Source organism: Diadema antillarum, unplaced genomic scaffold (genome assembly GCF_040938485.1).
Source record: "Diadema antillarum isolate AM-2024a unplaced genomic scaffold, OU_Dant_1.0 scf00000134, whole genome shotgun sequence".
In the NCBI taxonomy this organism is placed as follows: domain Eukaryota; kingdom Metazoa; phylum Echinodermata; class Echinoidea; order Diadematoida; family Diadematidae; genus Diadema; species Diadema antillarum.
Genome location: NW_027271023.1, coordinates 2,745,568 through 2,773,367, shown reverse-complemented (window position 1 = coordinate 2,773,367; position 27,800 = coordinate 2,745,568). Strand labels below are relative to the sequence as shown.

Here is a 27,800-nt window from a genome sequence, read left to right as displayed (position 1 = left end):
ACAAAAATACAACCAACGTGAACGACCCTGATATCTTGAGAAACTACTTTTGAGAGAGGGACTGTGTAAAATGTAGGCAAAAAAGTTTGAGAATAGCCGTCTGGAAGAAAAGGTGTGAATGGATGCCAAGCTTTCGGATGAAAGAAATATGATAGTGCCAAAGAAAGATGACGGAGGGTGGAGTGAGTAGATCAACGACCACGCAGTTTTATCAGAAATCGCTGCAGCAGCAGCAGGTACGTATTTTGTTGACGTCCCGTCCATATCGTTTCGTGCAGTGCTATCCATGAATCATTTTCTATTTTCGTTCGGATCCCATCACCACGGTCATGTCATACGCACTCACGCTTGGTTTATGAGAGCCTACCTACAAACCTATGGCTATGTTCTTCACACACCTTGAAAGGCTGTGAATGGTGTCCTCGCCGCAGCCGCCAACATCAGTTAAAATCTAGATCTAGTAAAATTTATAAACGTATTTTTAGGAAATTTACAGTAAGTTACAGACATCAGTCAAAAGTCTACAGTGAAATTAGTAAATTTACATGTAATTACCCACATGTACAGACTGTGTCACCACAGTGCATTTTGGAATACACGTGCAAGATATTTAACAGGTCATTAACGTTAGACATAGTTCAGTGAATAACAAAGATCAAGATTCGAAAGAGTGTCAGCTCGTCACTGTTGAGCTGAGTGAGGTGTTGAGGAGGTGTTAAGCAACTGTTTGATATCCAAGACAAGTCCAACCATTCACTATTTCATGATTATGACCAGTTCGCAGTCTTGAGGACCCAGGCTAATTTTTGTTTGATGACTGCGTGCTGGGCCCTGTCACCTGTGCGTGCTGTGCATAAAACTACGAAGGGCAGGGCTCACCTGGGTAAATTTAGGGGCTAAATCATTTTAGGCTTCTACCTTCAGCACACAAGCCCCTAATTTCCTAAGCTAACCAAAAACTGCGACCAGCCCGAACGACTCGGCATAAACTTGCATGTTTCAGTGATTTGTAACAAAAGATGTGGCAAGGGAATTTGTTGTTATGCCAGTTACACGCATCCTCGGTCTCTGGGAGGCTGGAGGGTGCATTCCAATGTCTTTTGTAGATCTAACGTTAGTAACTTTAGCAATGATTGACAGATGAGGTCACAACCAGAATCTTGGTTTGGAAGGTTTTTTTGTGGGCGTATCTAAGTAATCTGAAGAAAAATAGAATTAAAATTATTTTAAAATATACACTGTGTACATGTACATGTAGATCTACTGTATATATAGGATGTTTCTAGATATTTGTTTTACCGCAAAAGTCATGTTGAGGGTATCATGAATCAACACAAATCAACATGCATTTGTTTGTCATAAAACCTTTAAAATTTAGAAACTCATCTTCGAGGAGGGGATCACTATTTAGCCTATTTGCAGAGGGCATTTGTTCATTGTCCTGGGAGAAATTACTCTGTGAAATACAATATGTAATGACAAAAAATCCCCCACAAAAACAGAATCCGCAAAAATGTTATACCGATCTGTCTGTTAGCACTGTCTACACAGTTACCGATTTACAGGCAGCTACCACATGCACACCCACACAAACGCACAAAAGCCTCACCTGCGTGGTTTGTTTCCATGAACTGTGGCGGTGGATGGGTGATCACACTGGGGGATCCAGAGGGGGGCTCACTGGGCACGTGCCCTCTCTTTATTTTTGGTTAAAACAAAAGAAATAAAAAAAAAATGCGGGAATGTGTGCGACCCCTTTAATTTTGCAAAGATGTCTCCCCTTTGTATGGAATTCCTGGATCTGCCCGTGGATCATGATTGTTCCATGAAGACTAGAATCTAGATCTACAAGATATGTCCCTGGCCATGGAATCGCTTTCCTATGTACAGTGTATACATGTATACCAGAGCACCATCAACACAGTAAAAAAAAAAATGATATAAAACTCCGAACAGACAGATTTTTCTGTTTAATTTCCCACCTACATGTACAATAATTGATTGGAACCACATACATGTAAGTGAGATCATTGTACTCGAGTGCAATGTAAACTCACCTTTTACCAACTCCTTCAAGAAGGCTGTCGACAGATCCCTTTCGGCTTTATGATCAATGCTTTAAAACACCCCTGAGCCCACTCTCTACTGATAGCGATCCATGCATTTACAGGATTGTATACCCAGTAGGACCTTTCATGGTTTTTTTATACATCCAGATCCAGACTGTATGTGTGTCTTACAAAATTCAACTATGTCTTGTCTTTTCCAAGTAGGGTACATTGGATGGAAGTAAGACTCAAAAGATTGTGTTGAATAAAATGTACTGTATGCAACTAACGTTCAATCTACTGTCACCACGTACATGTACAGTGTAGATATCTCAAGTTCCACAGAACCAAATTGCACCCAAATCACAGGAGACACTTCATAGCTTATATCCAATTACTGACATGAATTTGAATCAGATCTGTTATCAGATAGTGTCAATATTTTTCATCTTAGAGGGAAGTATTTTTAGTTATCGTATATGGCAGGTAAGACCAGTTTGACTGTGCATGTACATTGTATGTTTGTCACAGTCAGAGAACAAAAGGCCCTGATCAAAAAAGGAATTTTATCAAGGAATTTGAAAAATGTGTTCATCACCAAGTTTCATTGTACAGTAGATGTGTACAGTATGTTGTTCGCTCAAATGGTATTCTGTAAACATGTAAAAGCACTGCCTACAATGTATTTCTTATATTTATCGGGGTGCTACATAACTTTATTTTACCACTTGCCCGGTCGGGCAAGCAGACTTTCAAATTTACTATGAAACACTTGCCCAAATCTTAATTTCACTTGCCCGAAAAGAATGCCCAAAACATAAAGAAATGATTCAGAAAATCATAAGAATGTGTAAGTCATGAGCTTAAATCACTTGAATTTAAACAGCACACATTGATTTGCATGCTTATACATGTAGACAATACAAACTTGTTCTAACAAGTGTTGCTGTTGCATTGCGTTTGGGCTTCTTCACGTAAGTGTTGGAAAGTTGCTGAAATGAAATGTAAAGTGTGTTGCATCACTAAACAGCCATTATTTTTGGGCTTTTATGTGGTTGATTTTGTGGTTATATTGGAGGAATAAGTGAAAAAAAAAAGTGCCTTCAAAACTTTTTTCCAATGTCCAATTTGGGCAAGCATTTGTTCTCATTGCTTAAAACCACTTGCCCGAATGTGATTTTCACTTGCCCCAGACAATCGGGCAAGTGCTTATGTAGCACCCTGATTTATGTAGCATACAATGTAGGTAGGGCCATAGGCATCATGACTTGTATTGTGAACTCCTAATAGGATCGCAAGTATTAAAGGCACTTACTTGTATTACCGTATACATATAATTGAATTTTATACATAATAAATATGTACAGTGTACATGTACAGTGTAAGTTTCTCCCAATGATAGAATTTCCCAGCGATATCTACGAGACTGCTTTTGGCTATGTCACTTCCCTATTGCCATTTTGTCTCTGCATATGTGTGTTCTTGTTGCCACGGATCATTATCAACTTGGATGACATAGTTGCACATTGTTTCTTGTTATGTTCACACACTGGGTTTCATAAGGAGCAATTTGCGTGACCAGTCCCAACCACTGCCATTTGGAAGTGGAGCCCTGCTTAAAGACCTGGTAGCATTAGGATTAACAAATGGCCCGATTCATTTGCTGCTCACAGGGGTACATTTGTACATTTGAAAACCACAAAACCATTGGTCAGCGAAGTGAAGCATTAGGCCTATGTACAATACTGTACAAATGTACGCTTATCAGTAACAGTTGACCTCAGTTGAGATTCTTCAGCTGTGTACAAACTTACACGGAGATCAGTGATAAAGCTGTACATAATTCGTTCACGGGGATTCTTGAATACAGCTGTATACATGTACATTGTATTTGAGCCAGGACAACCTTGCCACTTCATGGTTGCCAACACAACCGGGTAAAAAGCTTTCCCGCGAGCCCTTCCCAGGCAAGCGAGTGCTACACTGTACATGTACTGTACTGTACTATCAATAGTCACTATGTTGTACATGTGCCACTGTACGTGTGTGTATGTGTGCTTTTCTCAGAACTAAGGAGAGCATACACTGTAATTCCTTTGTATAAATCATATAGCTACAGTGTACGCGTGTGTCCTGTTTCAAGAAAAATGTACATCAAGTCTAAATGGCATCCTATTGATTTGGCCAATGTTAAATTACATTTGTACACTGTACACAGTACATGTGTTCATGTTTTACACTAGACTTCTTGTGATTAGTACAATGTACATTTTCCTTTTTTTTAATGCAAGTTCATTGGTATGCGTTGCAAAATTTGCCATAATTTTTTTGTTTGTTCTTTTACTCTCAGACAGTTGCAGCTTGGTGTTGTAATGACTCAAGCCACTGTGCATAGTATGCTGTACCAAGGAATGTAGAGGAGTTGCATGAGGTTGCTATTGTAATCTTTTCAAAAAAGATGAAGGGAAATAAGACAAAACAAAACAACGTAAACTGTGAATGACCTTACATGTAGGGGCATATTTTAAAATGCAAAATACCTCAGAGATGAGTACAAAGTTCCTTTAAACCTAATAAGAAGACTATGTAATGTCTTTTCTTGATGATGATGATGACGGTGATGATGATTCACAGCATTTGTCTCGTATCATACTGTAAATACCTGGGTTTTGGGGTTTTTTTGTGCGTGTGTGGTTTTTTTTTAAGAAATCAAAGGCGCAGATTCCTCCGAGAGGGATACATTTGTAGTTATTGAATGTCAGGTGAAAAAATTGTGAGTCTTGATTGAAGCTTTAAAATATCATGCTGGTCAACTTGAAGCATTCGCAACTCACAGATCAAGAAAAACACTCCACAAGGATTAGTTCTTCTTAAATTGATTTTTCTTACAGGGTTTGTATCTTTGTTAATTTGGATTGGGTGTTTTTTCTGTGAGTTATAATTGTTTTTCTTTGGCCCAGTGACATTGATCCTGCTTCTCTACCATGGTTGCATGAAACACCCACTGTAACAGCTTTCCTCCATTCATTAAGGCTAATTTCTTGTCACAGGATATGGCCAGGTGAGTCACATGACCTGCTGGCAGTACGTGCCGTGATAACACACTTTATTGTGGTTACAGGGTGATGCTACCTCTTTCGATTCACTTTACAAGGCAGATGGAGACAGACATGAAGCACCGCTACATTTGTAAGGGTGGCGTCTGCTGACATACAGCCATCCGTGTGTGTCGTGGAATAAAACCATGTACAGTTGTACACTGTCAGTCCTTCAGCCATAAAGGCAGACAAGGCTTTTGAATCAAATTTTTAGTGGATAGAAATGTACAATGTACATTGTAAGTCTACTAGTAGATTGCAGCTTGTGCTGTAATTTACACAGGCCTACATGGCAAAGCTTCATGGAAGTACCAGTACAGTTACAGTGGTTGGTTTTTCACATTATAAATTAATTTGTGCATAATGCACTTTGTTCAGGATGATTTTAGCACTATTTTTAGCAAACCTTCCAGTGCAGTGAGGTGATGCGTGTTGTTATGGAAATGGTAGGCCAATCAAATGAATGTTGTTCACTGTGCACGCAGGGAGTGGTTGGAGAATACCGGATTGATGTACAATGTACACTGATCTCTTTTTATCATAGTGGTGCCACACAGTTGTACCACATAATTATGCTGTGCATGTACTGTAGTGATGTGCTATCATTTTCCTGATATCTACTGGATGATGTGCCTTGTCTCGTGTGCAATATCATCAACATCTAATGCATCCATTTCTGATAATATACATGTACATAACACACTTCATAGTTGTTGTTGAGTTTTTTTTTTTGGTTGTTGTTGTTGTTGTTGTTATTGTTGTTGTTTTGGTGGGGGGGGGGGGGGGGGGGAGGGCTTAGGTGTAGTGGGTACCAGAAGTGGAGTTGAAAGCATCATCAAAATCCACCATAACCTTTTACATGTAAAATGGAGAAAGGGTGTAGTCTTAGAGGCAATTACAGATTAAGGATATTAAGAAAGGCTTACAATGTTCATGTACCCGGTTACTTGTAAGCATACTGTACATGTGTTTCAAAGTATAATATTATGATAATTTTGTATCATACAGCTGTATATGGTGCACAGTTAAAGGGGATGGCTAGTAACTGATCAGTGGGAATCAGTGGGAATGCTGGGGGATGATTGTTACAATCCTTGTGGGATTCATTTAAGAGTACATTATATATCGATCTATTGTTGTGTGAAAATTATTTGCTTCAGAATGGTCTCATATTCAAGTAATGTGCAGTTCAATGTTTCCAGGTTAGCATGCCTGTAGTGTCGGGGCGATCGTTAACAGGCCGTTAACGATCGCCCCGTCACTGTACAGGCATGCTAACCTGGAAACATTCAATTGCACATTACTTGAATATAAGACCCCGTTTACAGTGCGAGGCTCGGCCGCGGCTCGGCCACGGCCGTGCCCAGCCCTGCTTCAGTGTACGACGTTTAAACGCGCAAAAGGCCAAATGCGGGGCCAAAATTGGCCTCGCAGTTGGCCTCGCTCTGGAGGTGGTCTTGGCCGCGGCCGAGCCGCGGCCGAGCCCGGCCTTTTCTCAGTGTAAACGTAAACTGGGCCAAATGCGCGGCCAATTTTAGTCTGGCTTCCAAACCCTCTGCCTGTACTATTTCGCTGTTCAGGATATTAACCCCCTCAACGTCGAAAACTAGTATAGTTTAAGGTGGTTTTGTCCTGCAAAGGATTTTTTCCTTCGGCAAAGGCCTTTGCCTGAACGGCGACTTCGTCGCCACGGAATTCATTTGGCAAAGGGTCTGAAAACCAGACAATACCAAATTGCATTTGTTTACGAGCAGAGCGCCACTACGACAAGATATTGAAAGGTTTGAATTAAAAGCGCGGCCGAGCCCAGCAGTGTAAACGGACAAAATTGCGGGGCCCGGCCTCGCAATTGAGGCTGGGCTCGGCCGCGGCTCGGCCGCGGCTCGGCCCAGCCCCGCACTGTAAACGGGGTCTAAGACCATTCTGAAGCAAATAATTTTCACACAACAATTGATACAATATATAATGTACTCTTAAATGAATCCCACAAGGATTGTAACAATCATCCCCCAGCATTCCCACTGATTCCCACTGATCAGTTACTAGCCATCCCCTTTAAGACTGGGTTTGAATGAGCCTACAGCAGCTGTTGTGGATTGAGTGTATAGTACATGTACGTATACAGACAGTAAAAGACTGGAGTGAACTCCTAGTAGCCCATATTAAAGTGGTATATGCATTTGTGCAGCCTGGGAATGCAGTACTTCGTTGTGGTTTGATCTGTGCATACATTATTGTATAAAAAACATGTACAAATGTGTAGTTGTTCTGTCAATGCACTCTTTTATCCCAGACATTCATAGCCAATTCATTGCAAGTTTAATGGAAAGGCACAATATGTGTACCTACATGTGTACATGTACATGTGTACATGTACATGTACATGTGTACATGTACATGTTTGCTTTGTGTTGTGTACTGTACACTGTACATTAACTGCGACCAGCCCCAACGCTATGCGTTGGGGCTGGGCATTGTAGGATTTTTTATCTAGGAATGCGGAGTATCGCGGTAAAATTTCACCTTAAATACTAAAAAATGCGTCAATTTGAATACTTACCGATGTATCCCACTTATTGACAAGAGGATACGGGGAACGTAGTAGTCCGTTAATAGTCCATTTCTGTCTAAATTGATGACTTTAAATGATTCGGTCAGCAGGGATCTCCGAGATTGACAACTGCTCAGGAAGACGGGATTTGAAACCTCTGCGCTTGCGCGAGTCGGTAGCACTGTAGCCTTTGTGACCAGGCACTCTTGCTGCGCGACATCGTGTGGCGCCCGATCGCTCTCTGCTAGTGTGGGCGCGTTTCACTTGAACCCTTTCGCTCGCCACTACACAGCACGCAGCGAAAGGGCCTTGTTCAAAGGCTAAAATCATCGCGACTCTCATGCGTATTCATATCGCCAATGCGCAAAGTGCCACGTAAAGGTTGCATCAAAAGCCAAAGAATGAACGGGAGGTGTGGAGATTTAACTCGTAGAAAAACGTTTTTTTTTAAACTACATGGGATCAATGTGGAAATTAGCAAGTGAACGTATCGTATGAATAAGGTAAGAAACGTACATGTGATAAGCCTGTTGCTGGTAAAATACGAAACTTATAGTGGCGCGAAAATTTGTGTTTCTTTTTCAACGTACAGAGATAGCACTCTTTTGACTCAGGGTGCTCCCACAGTATAACTGTGTACAAGGAGCGCCCTGGGGTTAACTGTGCATGTACATGTATGTGTGTATTTCTTTGAAATGTTACATTGTGACCTGCACATACAAGAAATGTAAGCTTTGTTGTCAAGAGCTACATTATTATACTATACGTGTACATCTCATCATGATTTCATAATTAGTGATACATACTTTAGTATAACCATGGAAGGAAAAGGTGCCAAAAATGGTAGAGATTCAAATTAGATGTACAGTGTACAATACTCTGTAACATGCATTGTGGTCAAGCTGTCCCTGTCCTTGCCTGATATGTACAGCTTTTTTTTCTTTTTTTTAAAAATATTTTTCCTTTTTTTTTTAATGTATAGTAAAATTACCTCATTAGAAGGTTTAAGAGAACTTGCATCCTCACAAGGCTTCTAAAGCTTTCCTCCAAGTTCTCTTTTTTCATTTCACATCTAATTTTAACAAAGGCTGTATTCCTCAGTTAAATATCTAAGTGCGTTATTCTGTTAATTTGTTATATTTATTATGTTATACATTCTTATCAATTATTGTATGCTTTGTATTTATGTATGTACAGCTGTATGCATTGCATGTTTGTTTGTTTTTATCGTAGAAATGAATAAACGAACTGAACTGAACTGAACTGAATATCAGTATAATGGCCAGGCGTTGTGGCGTGCGCCTGTAATCCAGGTACTTTGGAGGCAAGGGCTGGGATATGGCTCAGTTGGTACTAGCGTGTCTACTTTCACATCCAAGAGTAGCGGGTTTGATTCGTGAGTCGCACTGAGCAATGTTGTGTGTAAGCATTCCGTCCCCTCTAGTAAGAGGCAAAACACTCTGTCCCTCGGACAGGACATTAAATGGAGGTCCCATGTGTGTGTTAGCCACGACACAGGCACGTCGTTAAAGATCCCACTTCATTCATTCATTGCAAAGAGCAGGGTGCCAACCTGGTGAAGTAGTCCCCCTACCCACCTGCACAAGAAAACGGGCAAATGATGCCGACCCCTTGTGGTTCGCCCCAGGTGACTAGCTGCAATAGTCAGCAAATGTTATCAACCAGGCACGCTGTGCCATACACTTGAATGAATGAATCAGTATGATTTGTAAGAGAAAAAATTGAAACTTTTTGTCTAATAGGTTTGAAAAATTTGCTACATGTATGAGCTGCTTCTCTGCCATACACAGTCAGTATGTGCACTAAAACATGGTAAACATGGTAAACAGTGTAAAGTTCTTCCTGTCCTGGTTATCTTAAAATTTATGGCTTCACAGCCTAAGCCAGACCTACAGTTATTTTTACAAAAAGTGATAAACCAAGTTGGACACCATTATGTTGTTCCTTGTGTGACTGTAGCTAGGTTGTGTGGTACACTCCAGTAGTTACATTTTACATACACTTGTATGTACAAAATTAGGTCACTCTGTATATGATATACATTAGCAACTAGACAGGGCCAAGCCTTTGTTGAGCTCAGACCAAATATCAGTGAAACTAGTCTACTGTTGTAATGGACCTTAAAGGCATGGTGTAACAGCATTTCAAGTTTTCCGTTTGAAAGCTCTGAGCAACTACATTTGTATAAGTACATACATGCTACAGTCTATATCAATAATATTTTGTAAAAATTAGAAAATCTCTGAATGACAGGGTTTATCATACTACTGTAAAAGTGGAAATTTTTGCGGTGTTGAAATTTTCCCTCATTTTGCGCAACCCGAAACTACCGCAATATAAAAGCATGCGAATATTTTTGCTTCCCTTATGTTCCAGTAGTTGATGCCTTGATTCCGCGGAATTAGAAACACGCGAAACTCTTCTTACCCCGCCGAGCGCGAAAAATTAGTCGCGCAAAAATATCCACTTTTACAAAAGTATTATCCTTCCTCTTTCACTCCCTGTAGACCTATTAGAGAAATAATGATCCTGTTCAAGTATACAAGATTGTATGTTTTCTCTTGAGTTATTACAGTGCAGAAACATTGTAAAACTGATTTAGAAGCACGTATACATTTTTTTTTGTGTGTTAATGCTGAAATTGGAAGTTTTAGGGACTATCTGATGTTTTTTTGATCAGTTCTTCATTCCCATACCTTAAAAAGATGATGGGCAATCACGTAGGATGACAGAGTTGTCTGGCAACTGATGTGACATCATGTAGGTTAGTCTCCCTTTTCAGGGATACATTCACAACTGTGAATGTTTCTGGCACTTGTCCAGCGATGATGCTGGAGCTACACGATCCATTTCATCTGCTTCTTGTTATTCCGTTCCTGTCGTGTGAATCTGCTTGTGAGCACAGACACATACACCATGCACACACACATGCACACATGCACAGACACACATCGGTTCTCTTGTTTAGTTAGGCAGGCCTCGGGCAGACTCTTGGGCAGGCAGGCAGGCTTGTACAGGATTGCCGTAGGTGACCTTTTATGAGGAAGTGTGCCTTGAATGCATCATGGAAACGGGCTCATTACAAGCAGAATCCTGCTGTGGTCAAAACTGTCAGAAAGGTTTAGTCTGTTTGGCATTTGCTGAATTTGATTCGGCATGATGCATGATTTAGTGAGAAGTAAACTGGCATTGGAAATGTTCAGTATGGAGTATGCTGTATGCGGCATGCAAGAAAATTGTTATGCCTGTGCCTCTTTAAATAGATCGGTTTATAATAACATTCTTGTGTCATCTCAGCAATTGTTGGTTGACATTGAATAATGATTTTTTTTTTAATATAAAAGAAGAATCTTAGAGAGAGGTGAACATACAAAATGACATGTAAGAAATCTTTCATTTTCAAAGCTAAGATGGGAGTGGTAGTCAATGGCAAAATGCAGTACAGGCACATTGTATTATAGATGTACATAGGAATTGAATTATTTCAATTGCCATCTTGAAATCAAATTTGTGATGTTTCGAAGGTGTACATACCACAAAGCGGAAGTCCCAAATTCATGAAGGTGGTACAATTGAAACCATGGTTTAAACCATGGACAATTTGTATGGAGCGCCAAGTGTCGCAAGGCCTATTTCGTTACGAAATCAGGCATTTCGTCAACAAAATGTCCATTTTGTTGACAAACTGTTGTCATTTTGTCGACAAAATGACTGATTTTGTAACAAAATAGGCCATGGACACTTGGCGCTCCAGACAAATTGTCCATGATTTAAACCATGGTTTCAATTGTACCACCTTCGTGAATTTGGGCCAAAGAGCCTGGGATAACAACATAGATTCAAGTGATGACTGCCATTTGGTATGGCATGTACATATTTCTATCAAATGTTAGTGACTCTCTCTCTCTCTCTCTCTGTCTCTCTCTCTCTCATGCAGGCCACCAGGCTTTCAGCAGAGGTGGACCCCTTTATACCAGGGAAGTCCCACCCCTATGCCACCCCGCCCCAGACTTCAGGTGTGACGACCATGTACTACAACTCCACTTCCCAGCAGCACTTTGCCCAGCACCACCCACAGAATGGTCACCAGCACCCAGTGCATCAGCAGCCCACTGTTATGCAGAATGTGCCCATGCCAGGGCCAGGGGTCCAGCAGGGACAGGGGGTTCCCTCGGGCCCGGGGATGTACCACGGTGGCGGTCTACAGGGCTCAAAGGCCCCTCCTCATCAGCAAGGGGGTGGAGGAGGGGTGTACCAAAGTGGTACCTTGACCACCATGAACGGGAAAAAGGTGCCACTGACAGAACTACCACGCTACATCACAACTTGCTATCCATTCGTCCAGGATAGGTAAGTTGTGAAAAAAGCACAGTAATGTGTTCACAATTTTATGTGTGTGATCGTACAGATATGAATTACTTTATGAGGATCACTCTATTTCATTTGACTGTTCTGATAATAATGAAGTGCTGTATTCATGTACATAAAAAGTAATGCTGATAATCATACATTTGTGTGTCACACCGCACTTACTTTGCTGTAGATGTCATGAATGTTTTGATGCAGGAATATAAAATAGTTATGCCATCATTAGGCAGATAAATTGTTTACTTACCACAGCCATCGTAAACATGAATGTAAGATGTATTCCAGCAATAACTCATCAAGTGATGAATGCTTGTGATAGTGGAATTTCAGGCAGGCAGGCAGGCAGGCCTGTGTTTTGTTTTGTTTTTGTTTTTTCTTCTTTTTTTTTTGAGAAAAAAAAATCTGGAAATTCAGTGTATTAGTTAAATCAAAAGCAAGTTGTAATCAAGCAAAAGGCAACTAACAACACTTACATAAATTAATGAAATATTTACATGCAGTGTCAAATAATCTGCCCTTCATATACCTTGACAAAATCAGCAAGTGACAGATATGCCTGTTCTTTAAAATCCACCATTTGCACTGACATTGGTGCTATGTTATGTAGAATGTAATATGGGTGTTTCTGCTCAAAACTGGACATTCATGTACAATATGTGTGGTCCAGTCTGGAAACACTATTTAACTATAAATACATCTGAATGAATTTTCACTTGCTGCTTCTTCTTTTTTTTTTTAGCCCCCAAATAACAGAGCAGAGATATTGTGATGGTTCTGTGTGAGAGGAACAATGTGTGTTCCAGTATTTTGTATTTGTGATAGACAACTGCCATGAAAATGAAGAGCAACCACCTGCCACTACAAAATTAAATGTTTTCATTTTTTGTGTGTGTGTGTGCAGTTACTTGTTTTGTTCATACAACCTGTTCAAATATCTGATCTCTCCCTCTGTGTTTTGGTTACTATTTGATGCACATGTAGTTCTACTGGTGCAGCTCCATCTACGGAGAGCTGGGTGGGATATTCGGGCACACCGCAAGACGCCGCTGTGACCCAGAATCACCATCAACACCAGCAGCAACAGCAGCACGTGCCATCACTGCCACAAGGGACGCAGTCGGTGGCAACCAGTTGTCCCAACCCTCCAGCTCACCACTCGTCCCTTGGCCAGCAGGCACCCACCTACCCTCAGGGACACCAGCCACCAGCGGCGCAGCTCTCCCACCAGCAGAACCCAGACTACTACCCCTTGCACCAGGGATACCAGATGCCGCCGCCGGCCAACCAGCAGCACAGCAGCACGACCACCCCATACCAGCAGGCTGTGTACCAGCAGGGTGGCCACTACGAGCAGGCACCGCCTCCTCCCCCAACCCCCTTGCCTCCCCATCATGCTCCGTCTCCTGTCACTCCATCTATGATGCCCCATCAACCCACCACTTCTGGTGAGTAAGGAATGTACAATTTAGACCCATCTACAAAACATAGCCATGTATATTATTCTGAACTAGAACTTGTGCATACTGTGAATTGGACACGTGAGAAGCAAATGACTATCTGATCTGGTCACAGGTGCCTGCGATTCACGCATTCCAAAAGTGAGAATGATTTTCAAGTGTGAAGAATGTGAAATACCCATAGAACACAGATCTAAATTGCCATCCCCCCCCCCAAAGACAGAAGAACAAAACGAGTTTCAGTCCTTAGTCTCAATTAAACACTCTAAAATCTGATCGTGATGTCCAAAGTCAATGCAGAAATCTGCAATTAATGTGATTTGACTGCCCTTTGGTTCCATTTTGTATGGATTGCTTTCCCAGATCTACAATTGTACCAATACACCTTCCTCTGTCTACACCTATTTACAGAACCAATGCCTCCATTACGTACACCCTCTTCCTTCCTGTCAAAGTGAAAGCCGCCTTGGCGATTTTGTGTCATGTGAATTGCATTTGATTCTGATTGGTCTGCATGAAGTGGGCAAGGTTGATGTCATAAATACCAAACTGTACAAATTTATGATAATATATATATATAAAAAAAGACGGCAAATTTTCTCCACCTCTATCCTTACTGCTATAATTACTCTGGCTATTAAACCTTTTTGCTAATGAGGTACCCTCAGCTATTAAGAATATGAGTAAAACATTGATGTATCTCGCTTTATCAAACATGGGTGTCTTTAAACCCCATTCTGGCATGTATCCCTGTAGGCCAAACCATGTCATATGTCAGTGAGGCAATTGGCTGTCACTGTATCGGCTGCAAGGGAAGGAAGCGTCTTGACTAGTGCCTTCCTTGTGAGATGAGTGCTCTGTCATTATCAGCTACAGTCCGTACGCTTTGTAGAGCTTTTTTTTTTTTTTTTTAAAGCTTTCATAGCAAACCTTTGTACCTCTGAGCTACTTTGTGGTTTAGACAAAATATGCAAGTCACTAGTTGGAAGTGACATCACACATCTATTTCATTGCATGATCACTGTTAGCATGGCTCCTCTTTTACTATATGTTAAAATTTCTCAGCCATCAGAACTTTGAATTTTTGTTGACTGTCCTAAGATGAAGTTACCCAGGCCTCCTTGTCCATTCACAAGATCAGATGGATTGCAATTCCTCCCCCACCCACCCCCCCCCCCCCCCAAAAAAAAAGGGGAGGTTAGAAAATGAATGAAAAGATCAGTAAGTGGAGCAACTGACAAGTTAAGAATGCATAACATTTACATCAGTATCTTGGCTTTGTAGTAAGTAATTGCTAAATTACGTATGCACAGTGTGTTTAAAATGCCCGTTCACCTTTTGTAATAGTTCTTCTGATCCAGTACAATGTGTGACATTTTACTTTCAATGTAAAATTGAAATGATCTATCAAGGCTCACAGATCTAGGATACTGCACTACATCTCAGTAAAGAGAAAATGATATGATATGGCAGAAAGTCATTTTTGTTTCATTGTAATGGAGTGTCATAGTTGTAGGAGACTAAAGGATGTGTACAGTTGTGGTTGAGGTGAGGATTTAGCTTTTTTAACGTTTTGCGAGATATTCAGAAACCACTCTATGAGATGTCAAAGAGCATGCAATTCTAAGGGGTATCAAAAATTTATTTGATGAAAATTGGTTTTGAAATGGCTGAGATATCCAATTTAAACAAGGTGAAACAAAGAGATCCTAATAAAAGGTGTGGCCTGTCGCCTTTTATTATTATCACTTTTTTTTTAATATCTCAGCCATTTGAAAACCAATTTTCATCAAATAAATGTTGAATCCTTCTTGAAATTACATGCTCTTTCATATTTCATAAGAGGTTTCTCATTATCTCACTCAGGAATGTTCAAAACATGAATCCCCACCTCAACCAGTACTGTACAGTCCCTTTAAACAAAAGACAAGATATGCAGAGGTACTATTAGTAGACTGCAAGAATGTCAGAAAAAAGGAGGTACGCATACAGTGTAGATGTGAATTTTCTTCAGATGTAGCTAATGGTTTGCAATAGATTACTATTTGTCAGAATGTGTTACATATTAGACAGCTGCAACAACAACATGCTCCTGGCTGCTGAATTCATGACTTAGAATTACTTGAGAGTTATTATTATTATTTTTTTTTATTTAGAACAAAGGATTACAGAATTAATCAATGTTCTGCTCCATCTCAATCTCATTGCCATTGTGTTCTACTTGTGCAGGTGCTGTACCTGGTACCCACAGCCCTTTTCCCACACACATGATGACCCCTCCATCGCAGCACTCCGGCTCCTACCAGTACCACCGGCCCCCTCTCCACCCAGTACCTGCTATGGGTAGGATGGACATGTCTACTGCCCAGCCCCCCTCCCAGTTGGACACACCCCCACCCTCGGCTGCACACAATCAGTATGGCCCGGGAGGGTATGGAGGCTACCCCGGCGTCTACCATGAGGTAAGACCAGGATGGTTTAAACGTCTGTGCTGAAATCATCTAGGGGATTTACTAGAGTACAATTCTTGAGATCATAAGGTCAGAAGTCCATAGATTGTATCCATTGTTATGGATAATTCATAGAGATCAGTTTAAGATATGTACAATTTGTGCCTCGTGTATCTCTGGCACATTCTCTACTGTCTTTATGTTGACAGTTTAGAAAACTGTTCAGTTCACATTCAAGAAACACAGCTCTGTGCATAGATGTGCAGGAGTTGCTGACTGCAAATTGTGTTTTGCATGGGCAAGACCTACATACATTATGTACATAACGGAGGGGGTTGTAATACTTTGATGTGTTGTTAAAGTCGCATATAAGAGTTCTCTTGAGAAAGTTGCAAAAATTACTCACTTTGAGAAAACATTATTTGCTTAATAGTAGTCATTATTTTTTATAGTCAGTAACATGTTTACAGAATATGTAAGAACATGAAAATATAATATTACTGGACTGAATGCAAACAAGTTTTAATTGTGTGGAAATTTTTGTTTGTGTAGTATACAAATATGGATTTCTCCATTGCCATCACTAAAGAATATCTTGTTTAGAATTAGTAGACCATCTTTTTTAAATGTCTGTTAAGGGTGAACGGTCTCTTTGGAGCTCCATTAATTTCGTGACCGTTAAGGTAATGAAACATGAAGGATAGGAAATAGTGAATTGTGTCTGTGATAAAGCAGTCATAGGAGAAAGCAGAGTAAAAAACAAAGAAACAAACCTTGTACCAGTCAACCATGTGCAAATAAGACATAATGAAATAGGAATGTACAATTACCGTGTATTTATGCAGGAGGTAGAACATCATGCGCGTACTTCATTCAAAACTACTTGAATATGTACAGTTTACAAATTAATCTGTTATTGTCATTACCCTTTGTGAAACTTAACATACTTAACTTAGTATGATCATTTATGAAAGGAAATTGATCATCCCACACGTTACATAGTAGGATGGATAATGGACTATAAAGGTGAAGTGCAGGTCCATAATGTTGAGCACCACTTTCTCTCTTGTTTACAGTACAATGGTCCAAGACCAAAGGACTCTAGATATGGCAACCGCAGGAAGAAAGTACGAAATCACTATGAGACATACACACCACCTGCCCCAGAGATGCCAAAGCCCAAGCCTAAGACTGTCGTCTTTGCCGAAGCCTGTGCTCAAACAGGTAAGAAAGTCATTATCTGGATGGTACGCAACTTGAGACTGAATGAAAAAATAACGTCCCATTTATTATACTGCAAGGTTCATTACCTTTTCTGCTGCTTGAGTAAGCAAGGCTAGCCCTTATCATTTGTTATGTATTTCAGGGAGAAATCTGATATGAGTAGTATGGTAGAATGAAGTAACTGCTCTAATTAACCATCTTTGCGACTATATCTACCCTTTCACAGACTTTCCAGAAGCAATTGCTAACAAGCCATTATCGGACAAGACCAGCAATCCTTCCTCCAAGGTGAGAATGAAGACCAACAAGAAGTCCCAGGGCAACCAGACGGGCAGGGACACGTCCAGTTCCAGCGAGTCGGAGCCGGAGTGCACCCCTCATGACAGTGACAGTGGTTACTACAGTCCACTGCATGCCCAGCAGACCTCCACTGGTCAGGTTACCATGGGAACCAACTATCCTCCTCAGCCAGTCAAACCCTCGTACAGCAGCATCATCATGAATGCAAGGGCATCGCCTCACCCGCAGGTACCCCACAAGGACTTACCATCAGAGATGGGCGTCTTCCCCCAACCCCCTCCTACCATTCTCCCCCAGGGTGCCCCGCCCAGGCCAATGAACATGGCCCCAAGGGGCCGTGGCTTACCCATCCAGCCCGTCGTGCCCGGGTTCCGATCGCCAGGCGTTGGAATGAGCTACGCAAGCGCGCTGACCCAGCCGCGGGTCGTCCATCCGCAGCCACCTCCACCAATGGTAGGTGTGGCGTACCCACCGAGGCAAGCCGTGTACCCGTTCCCAACTCCCATGCAAGTCCATCACAACCAGCACCAACAACAGCAGCAGCAGCATCAGCAGCATCAGCAGCATCAGCAGCATCAGCAGCATCAGCATCAGCAGCAATACCAGAGGATGCAGTCCCCTCTCCCGATGCAGAAGCAGCCAGCAGCGGAAGAAGGCTCCAAGAAGCGGAAACAGAAGCGGAACAAGGGCAAGAAAGACGCTGATCTGGAGGGGGAGAAGACCAAGATGGTCAGTGTGACTGTGTCAGCCAAGCCTCCTCAGCTGCAGGACATGGACGAGTACCCAGGACTGCCAATGGGCAGTCCTGGAGGACCCTTTGGAAAAGGTCCAGGTGAACGCCCCATTAGCTACAGCTCTGTGCTTCAGCAACGAGCACCGACAAAGGTATGATTTTTTTTTTTCATAATGGCTGATAGTTGTATTTATATGGTGTTTGGCAATGATACACCAGTGTATGAAAATAAGGTGTGTGTTACAGTATGATGGCATAGTATTATGTAAGAGATTACTCTGCATTTGGAAATAATGTAAATAAGATTAGTCCAGCAACAGTGACCTCTCCTTTTATCCCACAAATGAGTAGTTCGGGCAAACAGTATGTGATTCTCTGTGACAAAAGTTTGCAGCACTGGTAGCTGAACATATCCTTAGTGCGGAAGGCAAAACACAGTGACCCTGTTTCTCTCTTTGCCTCAAAGTTTGTGTCGCTGATAATAGATTTCTGTACCATTATTCATAGTGCTACTTGTTTATGCAAGCTTAACATCGTAGTCGTGAAGTCGCAACCGTTATCAGGTCCATACAGCAAGATAAATCTTGGTATCTTTCAGTATCATCCAATAATTTACTAATTTCAATACTGACACTCACACACACATACACACACACAAAAAAAAAAACCCTACCCCAAAACACTCTTGCCTAATGTAGTAATAAAACTTTCATAGCAGGTCTCTGTAAAGGGAAGGCACATCCAAATCATCTTATGAGTGATAAAGATTATCTCCATACCTCTCATTATTTGTTCCCAAACTTCTCTCTCCGACACGCCATCAGCCCAACGACAGTTCCAGTGAGGAAGATGAGAAGGAAGGGGGCGTGGAGTCTGGCAGCATCATCAAACCCGAGGAGCTGCTCAGCCCCCAGAACGTCATGAGTACCATCAAGGAGGGACGGAATGCACGGAAAAGACGCAAGAAAGCCATGATGGCCACCCAAGCTGCAGCCAAGGTTAGGGAAAAGCAGAAAGAGCACAATGTTTTATGCATATATTTTTTAGGACTATGCGTATACTTATTTTCGTTTTGTTCTCTCGTATGCCAGTCTATTTCTATCATATGTTTTTGTATTTATTCATTTTTTTGTTGGGATGATTACTTTATATGCCATATATTTCACTGGGTTTTTATTCCCCCCGGATTTTGCTGGTCAGGTTCTATTCTCAAATTTAACAACACACAAAAATATTAACTCTGATCCCAACATGAATGTGACATGCAGGCGTGCATTTCTGTCTTCATAACTGTACTCCACAATCACAAATTAATCACTTTGCAACATTGTGGGGAAGTCCCGATTCACAAAAAAAATTAGACTCACTAAGTGTATGACATATGTAATACCAGTTTTCAAAGATATGTCATGTGTCATCACAAAAGACACCTTATGTTGGGACAATACTATTCTGTTTTTTGGCAAATCTGAATTCCTAAGATGCTCAGCTTAAACCCTAGTACTTGGGGGGGGGGGGGGGGGGGGGTAGGTGGGGGGCATTATCTGCCCGGCAGACTGTAGTGATGGACCAATTGTATGTGCAGTTGTGATGCAGTGTAATCATACTCTATTGTATGTTGTTTCTTCCCCCAACACACACACACACACACTTGATATTTGTGATGCTGCTCTGACAGGAGTACTCAGAAATCACAGAAGAACAGCGCCAGCTGCAGGAGAATATGAAGAAGCAAGGCAAACGGACAAAGATGCCCATTGAATTTGACCTTGGGGATATGCTGGCAGCACTGGAGGTAGATCAATGGACTCTGTATATTTCTACCATCTTTCTGCCACATACTTATATGAAAATGAGTTTATAAGGCATGTTTAAGGAAACGTATTCTCCACCATCGTTTTACTTCAAAGAGTTTTTGCTTGATCAGATAGTGTCAGTTGACATGGAATAAGACCGAAACATTTCATTCTGTGTATCCACTTTCACGTGGGTTGAGTCACAGAGTTTAGGAGATGAAGAAGTTGACACTGTCAAGACACCAAATACACGTCGAGGAAGGCAGCTTTTTAAATAGGGACAGTGCCATTACATGTTTGAGATTTCTTGATACTCCCACATTTTTTCATGGAACTCTGAAATAATCACACATGCAAATGAGATGAGGTGTTGATGTCACCAGCTCATGATCGTCCCTTTGGTTTAACTCCGCAATCAGAACTCCCTCTCCCCTTTGAAGGCATTGTTGTTAATTTGTTGGACCACCACTATGATATAATGTAAGCGATACAAAGTTAAAATGCTTTTATATATTTTTGTGAAAATTTGTATTTGTATTGTATATACTTGTGAGGTGATGACATCAACATTGCATCTAATTTGCCGGTGAGGTTGCAGCCACTGTCATTATTTCGTGACAACATGTGAAACTAGAAAATCCCTTAGCTTCTTTACTTTCGGTCAGATTTTCAGCGAACGTCTACCAGTTTATTGATTAACATTTTTTCTTTTTTTAAGTCAACTTGAGCATTGATGCTTTCATTACGATCAATACTTCATGACTGCTGTATAAACAATGAATTGAGGATAAGAGAGTTTGTGTCATCATACGACTGAGATGAAGTCAAGAGGGGCGTATGAGACCACCCGTTTTGTCTCCCTTTTGCATCCTAGAAACAACAGCAGGAGATACGGGCTAAGCAGCAGCAGCAGGGGCAGAGGATGCCAGCCTCCCACATCAGGAATGTCCAGTTTGCACCCACAGTGGCCACTGTGGCCCCCGTGGCTCCTGCTCTCCATGTCCAGCCCAGGACACAGATGATTGACAAATCCAGGGTACATGTAGGTGGTTGAGTAGGCCCACTTCACTTAACTTAACAATAAGGGTATACAGATCATGTGGGAGAAAAATAATAACACCGTAAAGTCTTTGATTTCGTGGTCTGATGAGTTATCTAAACAGTTCTGCATGTCGCAAGCTAGCTCATCCAATGTACCATTTGCACCATTTGGCACAATGGTCAAGACATCTGGCCATTGGATTTCGTGGCACTATGACAAGATGACGGTGGAGAACATGGAAAGGAAGGAAACCACAATTGTCATTAAAACTGAGGATTTGTTTTGCTTGGTCTCATCAGAGTGGAGACCAGGCTGGGGTAGGACTGGTTTATAAGGCAAGAAGAGCATTTTCTAAAAGCAAAAGCTGAAGATCAGCAATCTGTTTGTAAAAAACAAAGGGTTCGGTTATACTTTGTGATAAAGCTTTGTGAATCAATGTAATGTGATGAAAAGTAAAAAGAAAGAGAAGAAAAATAGAAATCACTGGATTTTGTTTTCTTTGTTTGGCTCTGAAAAGGGTCATAACCCTCTAGACAAGAATGTTCCCATAAAGCGAGGGAAGGAGAGAGAAGTGCCCGCCAAGAAAAAGCCCAGCGCCCTCAAGCGCGTCATCCTGAAGGAGCGAGAGGAGAAGAAACGGCTGAGAACGCTGGAGGAGAGTCGTCTGTCTGATGAGTGAGTCTGTCATAATGGTTTCTGCCCTTGGGGGGTTGTCTTACCCTCACACTTTGCTCTTATGCTTCCCTTGCCATTTCATTGTGCATGTAAGCAGTGTCTTGCTAGGATAAGACCCATTGTTTATGCTGTTTTGAGGGTAATGGAAAAACAAGGATGACTCCTAGTGGGGTTTACATTTTGAAGGTCATCATTTTCCACTGATCCTAAAGTGTAACTTGTCATAAATATGGTCCCAGTTCATCTGAAACACACAGAAATAAAGCTATTCAAAAACATTATTTCTGTGTACTGTAATTTGAAATTTTCACACATTTGAGCACATGGCCTTTTTCGTTGCATTGAATTTTCGCAAAGTGCCACTGGCATTCAATGCATATAGTGTAGACAAGCACTTTTGCATGTGTTTAGTTTCATTAATCTTGGCTCTCGTGAAATTCTAGAATTAAAATGCACTCGAACATATCTGGCTTTATAGTATTCGGAATAGATTTATTAGAAATGTATAGATTTGCAAAAGTGTCCTTTAGTGTCAGTACTTGCCCAGTTGCCATCAATAACACGAAATTCATGTGAAGATGTGAGGATTATTTCGAATTTGTTTCTTCTAACATTCAAAACTTTGCAGGGAGCCAGCTGATGATGGAGACAATGGTGATGAAGAGGATGAGGACGAGGATGATGATGATGAGGATGAGGATGAGGAGGAAGAGGAGGAGGAGGAGGAGCGACAAGATGACCAGGAGGAAGGAGAGGAAGAGGATCAGAGGGCCAATGGCCAGTCCTCTGGGAGACTGGACGGTGGTGACATGGGCCTCTCCCAGGGCCTGTCCTCGGGTTTCTCTCACGGCTTCTCTCAGGGATTCTCACAAGGGTTCTCCCAGAATCTCTCCCAGGACGGTGAGTGCCAAAGAGATCCCTCCAAATTTAGAACAAGAAAATAAAAAATAACTCTACAGCCAAGATTACTGATACAAGGGAAAGGCTGATTTGGCTTTAGTCCATTACTGTATATCTACTGTTGCTCCCACATTAAGATTTTCTTTTCTTTTCTTTTCTTTTTTTTTGATTTTGCTACATGGTCAATACCATCATTTAATCCAGTGGACTTGACTCAAAAGGTAGACTAATTTGAAGAATGTACATGTATATTTCGCTTGAGTCTATCATGTTCAGAGTCTTTTAGTCCTCTCAGGATGAGCAAGCATTTAATCTGTAGACTTTGATATATTTAGAGTTAAATTCATATCTGTTTATTTTACATAATTCTGCATTTGATAGTAGTTCACCTGAATCAACAATGCACCCATTTCCTCTGGAAACCTCTGCCATAATAAGAAATAAGACTCGACATGAACTGATATCTTTGAAGGTGTATATGCCTGTGAATGTGATGTTTATTCATGAGCCGGTAAAAAACCTAACCAATTCACCGTTCCCACTTAGTACTCTAGCACTGAATGATTTGATTAGCCACTTCAACCAGGTGAATATCTAGATTCGCCCATTGGCCGTTGGTGCAGAATGTATTGTGTATGTGCTTCTTGGAACAGAGCTCTGCTGGTAGGATGTGATTTTGCTACCAGTGGCTGGTAATGATTTTGAAGTTCTGCTCTTCTTTACTTGTATGTCTTCACATGTAGCTCCAAGTGACCGCGGCTCTTTCCTGGCCTTCAATGCCTCCCAGAGTGACCTGTCACCCCTCAGCCAGATGTCCCCACTCAGCATGAGTCCCCTCTCCCCCGGGTCCCCGCTCAGCTCGGGGCTCTCCAGTCCCGCCACGGGAATGAACCGCACCAACCCGGCCCAGGTGGCCACCAAGATCCACAGCAGGCGGTTCAGAGAGTGAGTCCCTTTGGTCTACTGATGAACTCGTTGTCTAGCTACAAATGGAACTAAAGCTTGCCTGAGTGGAATGCCCTTCTCCACCGAGTCCCACTTTTTATTTTCATTCCGCATCATTTTACTTTATTCCCAGATTCACCCAGTGATGGTGACATGTAAAAAGCAAGTTGGTAAACATTGTTGGATGCTAAAATGAGCTCTTTTGGCATGTTGGCCGGAGGTGCTAAAATGATTTTTTTCTTTCTCTTTTCAGCATCACACCACAACCAGAGATACTTTGCAACATGTTTCAAATACAAATAGCACTTCAACAGCTCACAATGGGACAGAAAAGATAATGGGTGGATACATACTCGGACATTGAAAAAATTGTAATAATGATTGTGCTGTGGTGTGACATATGTACTGAATTCATGTGATGTGAGCATGTGCGAGCCATGCATTATGCAAAGCTCCCTTTAGGCATACTGTAGATTGTTTTAAGTCTATTAAATGTTTGTGTGCTTAGTAATACTTTCTTTCCATGTGTGTAACAGCTATCGTCATAAACTGATAAGTTGGTGTTTTCTGTTCTCCTGCACTCTCTTCATATTTAAAAGCAAGCAGGGCACTAAATATCTTTTCTCTCACTCTCTCCTTGATTGTGTAGATATTGCAACCAAGTACTTGATAAAGACATTGATGCCTGCTGCACGACACTGCTTCAGACTCTTGTCAAATTCCAAGACCGGCAGTACCACAAGGACCCAGCAAAGGTACAATGATCAGGTCAAATTTATCAACATTTGGGGACAATTACCACACGTGACTACAAATGAATGCAAGTTTCAAATGGATCTATGGCTGTCAGTCCCGCTGTTGCTTACCGATCATTTGATTCCTTCTGTGAATGACTGTCCAAGAGGAATCCAAACTTGCATCATTTTATAGAAAGAAGCTGTCAAGATCAAACTAGTTTGAAAATTTTAAGCAAAAGGAAAGAAATCGTTCAAAATTTGTGAATGTTGGAAGGTCAGCAGAGCATCAATCCTGTGACCTCCAAGGGTAGACAAGATTCTGACAAGCTTTCCCAAGGACTTTTACATTATTGAAATTTCCCTCAGTACAATGGTTCTCGTAGGTACTTCATTCTCCATTATTGTCCTGGAGGGTGTTTTAATCTAGAATCTTCCTTCCCTCCATGACAGGCCAAGATGAAACGACGTCTAGTGATGGGACTGAGGGAGGTGACCAAGCACCTGAAGCTCAAGAAGATCAAGTGTGTCATCGTGTCCCCCAACCTTGAGAGGATCCAGTCCAAAGGTGCTCAACTGTCGCTTCTTTAGTCCTTCTTTAACCCTAATCAGGCTGGGCTTTTTTGGCTATGCTATATCTGGGGGGGGGCGGATTCCGCCCCCCCTTCAGATCTCGCCTATGGAACGCGCGATCGCGCCGAAAATCGGCACACGCGACGCCCATGACGTATTTTATCAAAATGTATGGTTGCTTTCTCCGAAAAATCTTTCTTATATTTTACAATGTATATTAATTGATTATTGTAATTTATGCATAAAATCAGTTTTGGGCTCTAAATCACTTATTAATGCTCCAATTAAGCTAATTTCTTTTTTAAAATGTTTCTTGTGTCATTCTTCTGAGACATAGGATAAAAAAAAATCTTTATCGAAATTAATTTCTTATGTACTTTATTGTTTTTTGAATTTCTTATGTATTTCTTTGTTTTTTGACCTTTTGTTTTTGTTTGTTTTTTGGCCAAAATTTGTCACAGACATTTTTCGAAGCATTATTATGCTAAAATAAATTAATTTCGGCCATTCTAAGTGAAGATATGAATTTTTATGTGAATTAATTGAAAAAACACAATTTGCATTGGATTTGTACACAAAATCACGTTTTGGAGCAATTTTGGGGTTGACGAATTTTTTTCGAACGGGCGTCGCGTCAAAACGGTACGCGCGGGCGCGACAATTTGGGTCTCAAAAGTTGCGCGATACTTGAAAGAAAAAAGTCATGAAACATCGCGGCGGGAGCTTATCGCGTTGCGAAGATATTGCGCGAAACGTCGAGGGGGGGCGGATTCCGCCCCCCCCCAGCCTGATTAGGGTTAATGCATTTCCACTTTAACCTTTCCAAGCTGAGGTGCTGAGATAGATTTCTGTTGTTACTCATGTGTGCACAGTGACTTCGAATACCATTATTTGAACAAATGCTTATTTTCATTGAATCTGGATGAGGAATTTAGGAGTATTCAAAAATCGTTTATCCAGTGCAAAGCGTTGTTGGGTTTTCGATAAGTTGCAGATTGAGAGATACAAAGACATACTTTTTGTTGCTGCTCTGTTTTGTTTGTACCACTGCTACAGGTGATCATAATTAGTCTGTCCATTCTTATCAAGGCGTATCTTCCTAAAAACAGGAGAACTGTGTATGGTTCTCATGTACTAGTTTAAAAAGTTTGGTGTTGTTTGTTTTTCCACGCCAAAAATGTAAAATGCAACCTAGGGTCAAGTTTTGTAACTGGAATGAACCTTCTGCCAATTTTTTAGAAGATTGTGATTTGGGGTATGGTTAGTGGAAACATTGTAAGTTGGTTCTGTTGTCAGTCGTTCATGTATGCGTTGTCTATAGTTGACAGCATTACCCCTCATTTCATTGCTTTTTCTTATCTCAGGTGGCCTTGATGAAGCCATGGATCGCATCAGTGCCCTTGCCAGCGAGCAGAATGTTCCCCTCATCTTTGCCCTGGGGCGGAAGGCGCTGGGGAGGGCCGTCAACAAAGTGGTTCCGGTCAGCGTGGTGGGCGTGTTCAACTACGACGGAGCAGAGGTAAAAGAGTGTGAAATGTTGGTAGTATTTCTCACCTTTATGTGTCTGGTCTCTGGCAAGCATCAGTGCACTTGAAGCCCTTGAAACTTACGCCAGAAGTGTCGATTGGAAACTGCCAATCATACACTGTGAAATGATGATGTGGCCAGCTTGGGCCTATCTGAACCTGTTCATCAAAAGCCTGTTGCTGTTGGAGTCTATCAATTCAATTGTATGACAGTCATGTCACATTATCATGCCCAAGTGTGATAGAAGTTGATTTGTGTGACACATTTTTACATAGATGCAGAAAAGCTGTATGTGAAAGCTTAAATAAATGTCCTGCATGACAGTCTTCCTTTACTGATCAGCTCAGCATCCCACATGTCTTTTGACCAAGTGCTGGTGTGGTAGATATCATCTACTCTATGTAGCTTTAGGAATTTGCAGTGATAAAACAAATTGTAAAGCGCTTTGGTCAGTGAAGGTAGATCTGTTTTTTCCTAAGACATGCTTGATTGAAAAACAAACAAACAAACAAACTTTCTCTTATTTGTTACAGGATACCTACAAACAATTGCTGGATCTTTCAACAAGGGCAAGGAATGAGTATAAAGAGATGGTGCGCAAGTTCCAGCAGGAGCTAGAAGCAGCCAACGCAGCCAGTGCGGCCCGCATGGCCAAACATCGCCACCACATGGGCCACAACCGCAACCTGTCCGGCTGCAGCGCCATCTCCTTTAGCTCCGTCATTTCGGAGCCGATCTCGGAGAACTACCCCAACCCGGAGCCAGAGGTGGACAGCCAGGGGCGCGAGATAGAGCCGGATACCAGCATGAATGCCTCCTCGTCCACTTCTCTGAAGGGCAGCGAGAGAGAGGCGGCCGGGTCCCAGCTCCACCCGGCAGGCGACGGATCAGAAAGAAGCAGCCACTTCAGCCGGACTGGAAGCATGATCAGCAACTCGACAGACGACACCATTCACAAGGAGGAGAAGGACGGGAGCAGCAGTGTGGGTGCGGAGTACGGCATGTCGGAGACCTCCTCTCGCACCCTGACGGCGGGAGAGGGAGAGGAGGACATAGAGGAGATGCTGGGACCCAAGGAGGAGGAGGAGGAGGACACCAGGCCCAGCATGCATCGGACCGGGCTGCACCAGCTGGCCGCTGGGATGGAGGACCAAGAGCAAGAGGAGGAGGAGGAGGATGAGGAGGAAGAGGAGGACGATGAGGATGCGGAGGTGATCAAGCTAGACATCCCGCTGCCGGATGATGGTGCCCCGGAGCAGAGGGTGGCCGACTGGGTGGCCGAGGCCCAGCAGTGCATCGAGGATCTCCACATTGATGATGGTAGTAAAGCAGATAGTGAGACTAGCCGTGCAGAATAG

The 27,800-nt window shown here is 41.9% G+C and overlaps 1 protein-coding gene across 1 annotated transcript; it reads left to right on the top strand.

Annotated features, from left to right (window-relative positions):
• Positions 1-27,800, top strand: LOC139720836 (uncharacterized). The gene is made up of 16 exons (XM_071632173.1): positions 1-236; positions 11,656-12,068; positions 13,068-13,531; positions 15,773-16,005; positions 17,070-17,217; positions 17,444-18,402; positions 19,075-19,248; positions 19,929-20,045; positions 20,921-21,088; positions 21,606-21,763; positions 22,392-22,663; positions 23,407-23,608; positions 24,258-24,363; positions 24,796-24,910; positions 26,280-26,434; positions 26,976-27,800. Exons 1-16 carry the CDS (start codon positions 168-170, stop codon positions 27,798-27,800), a joined length of 4,578 nt encoding a protein of 1,525 aa, XP_071488274.1. The 5' UTR covers positions 1-167.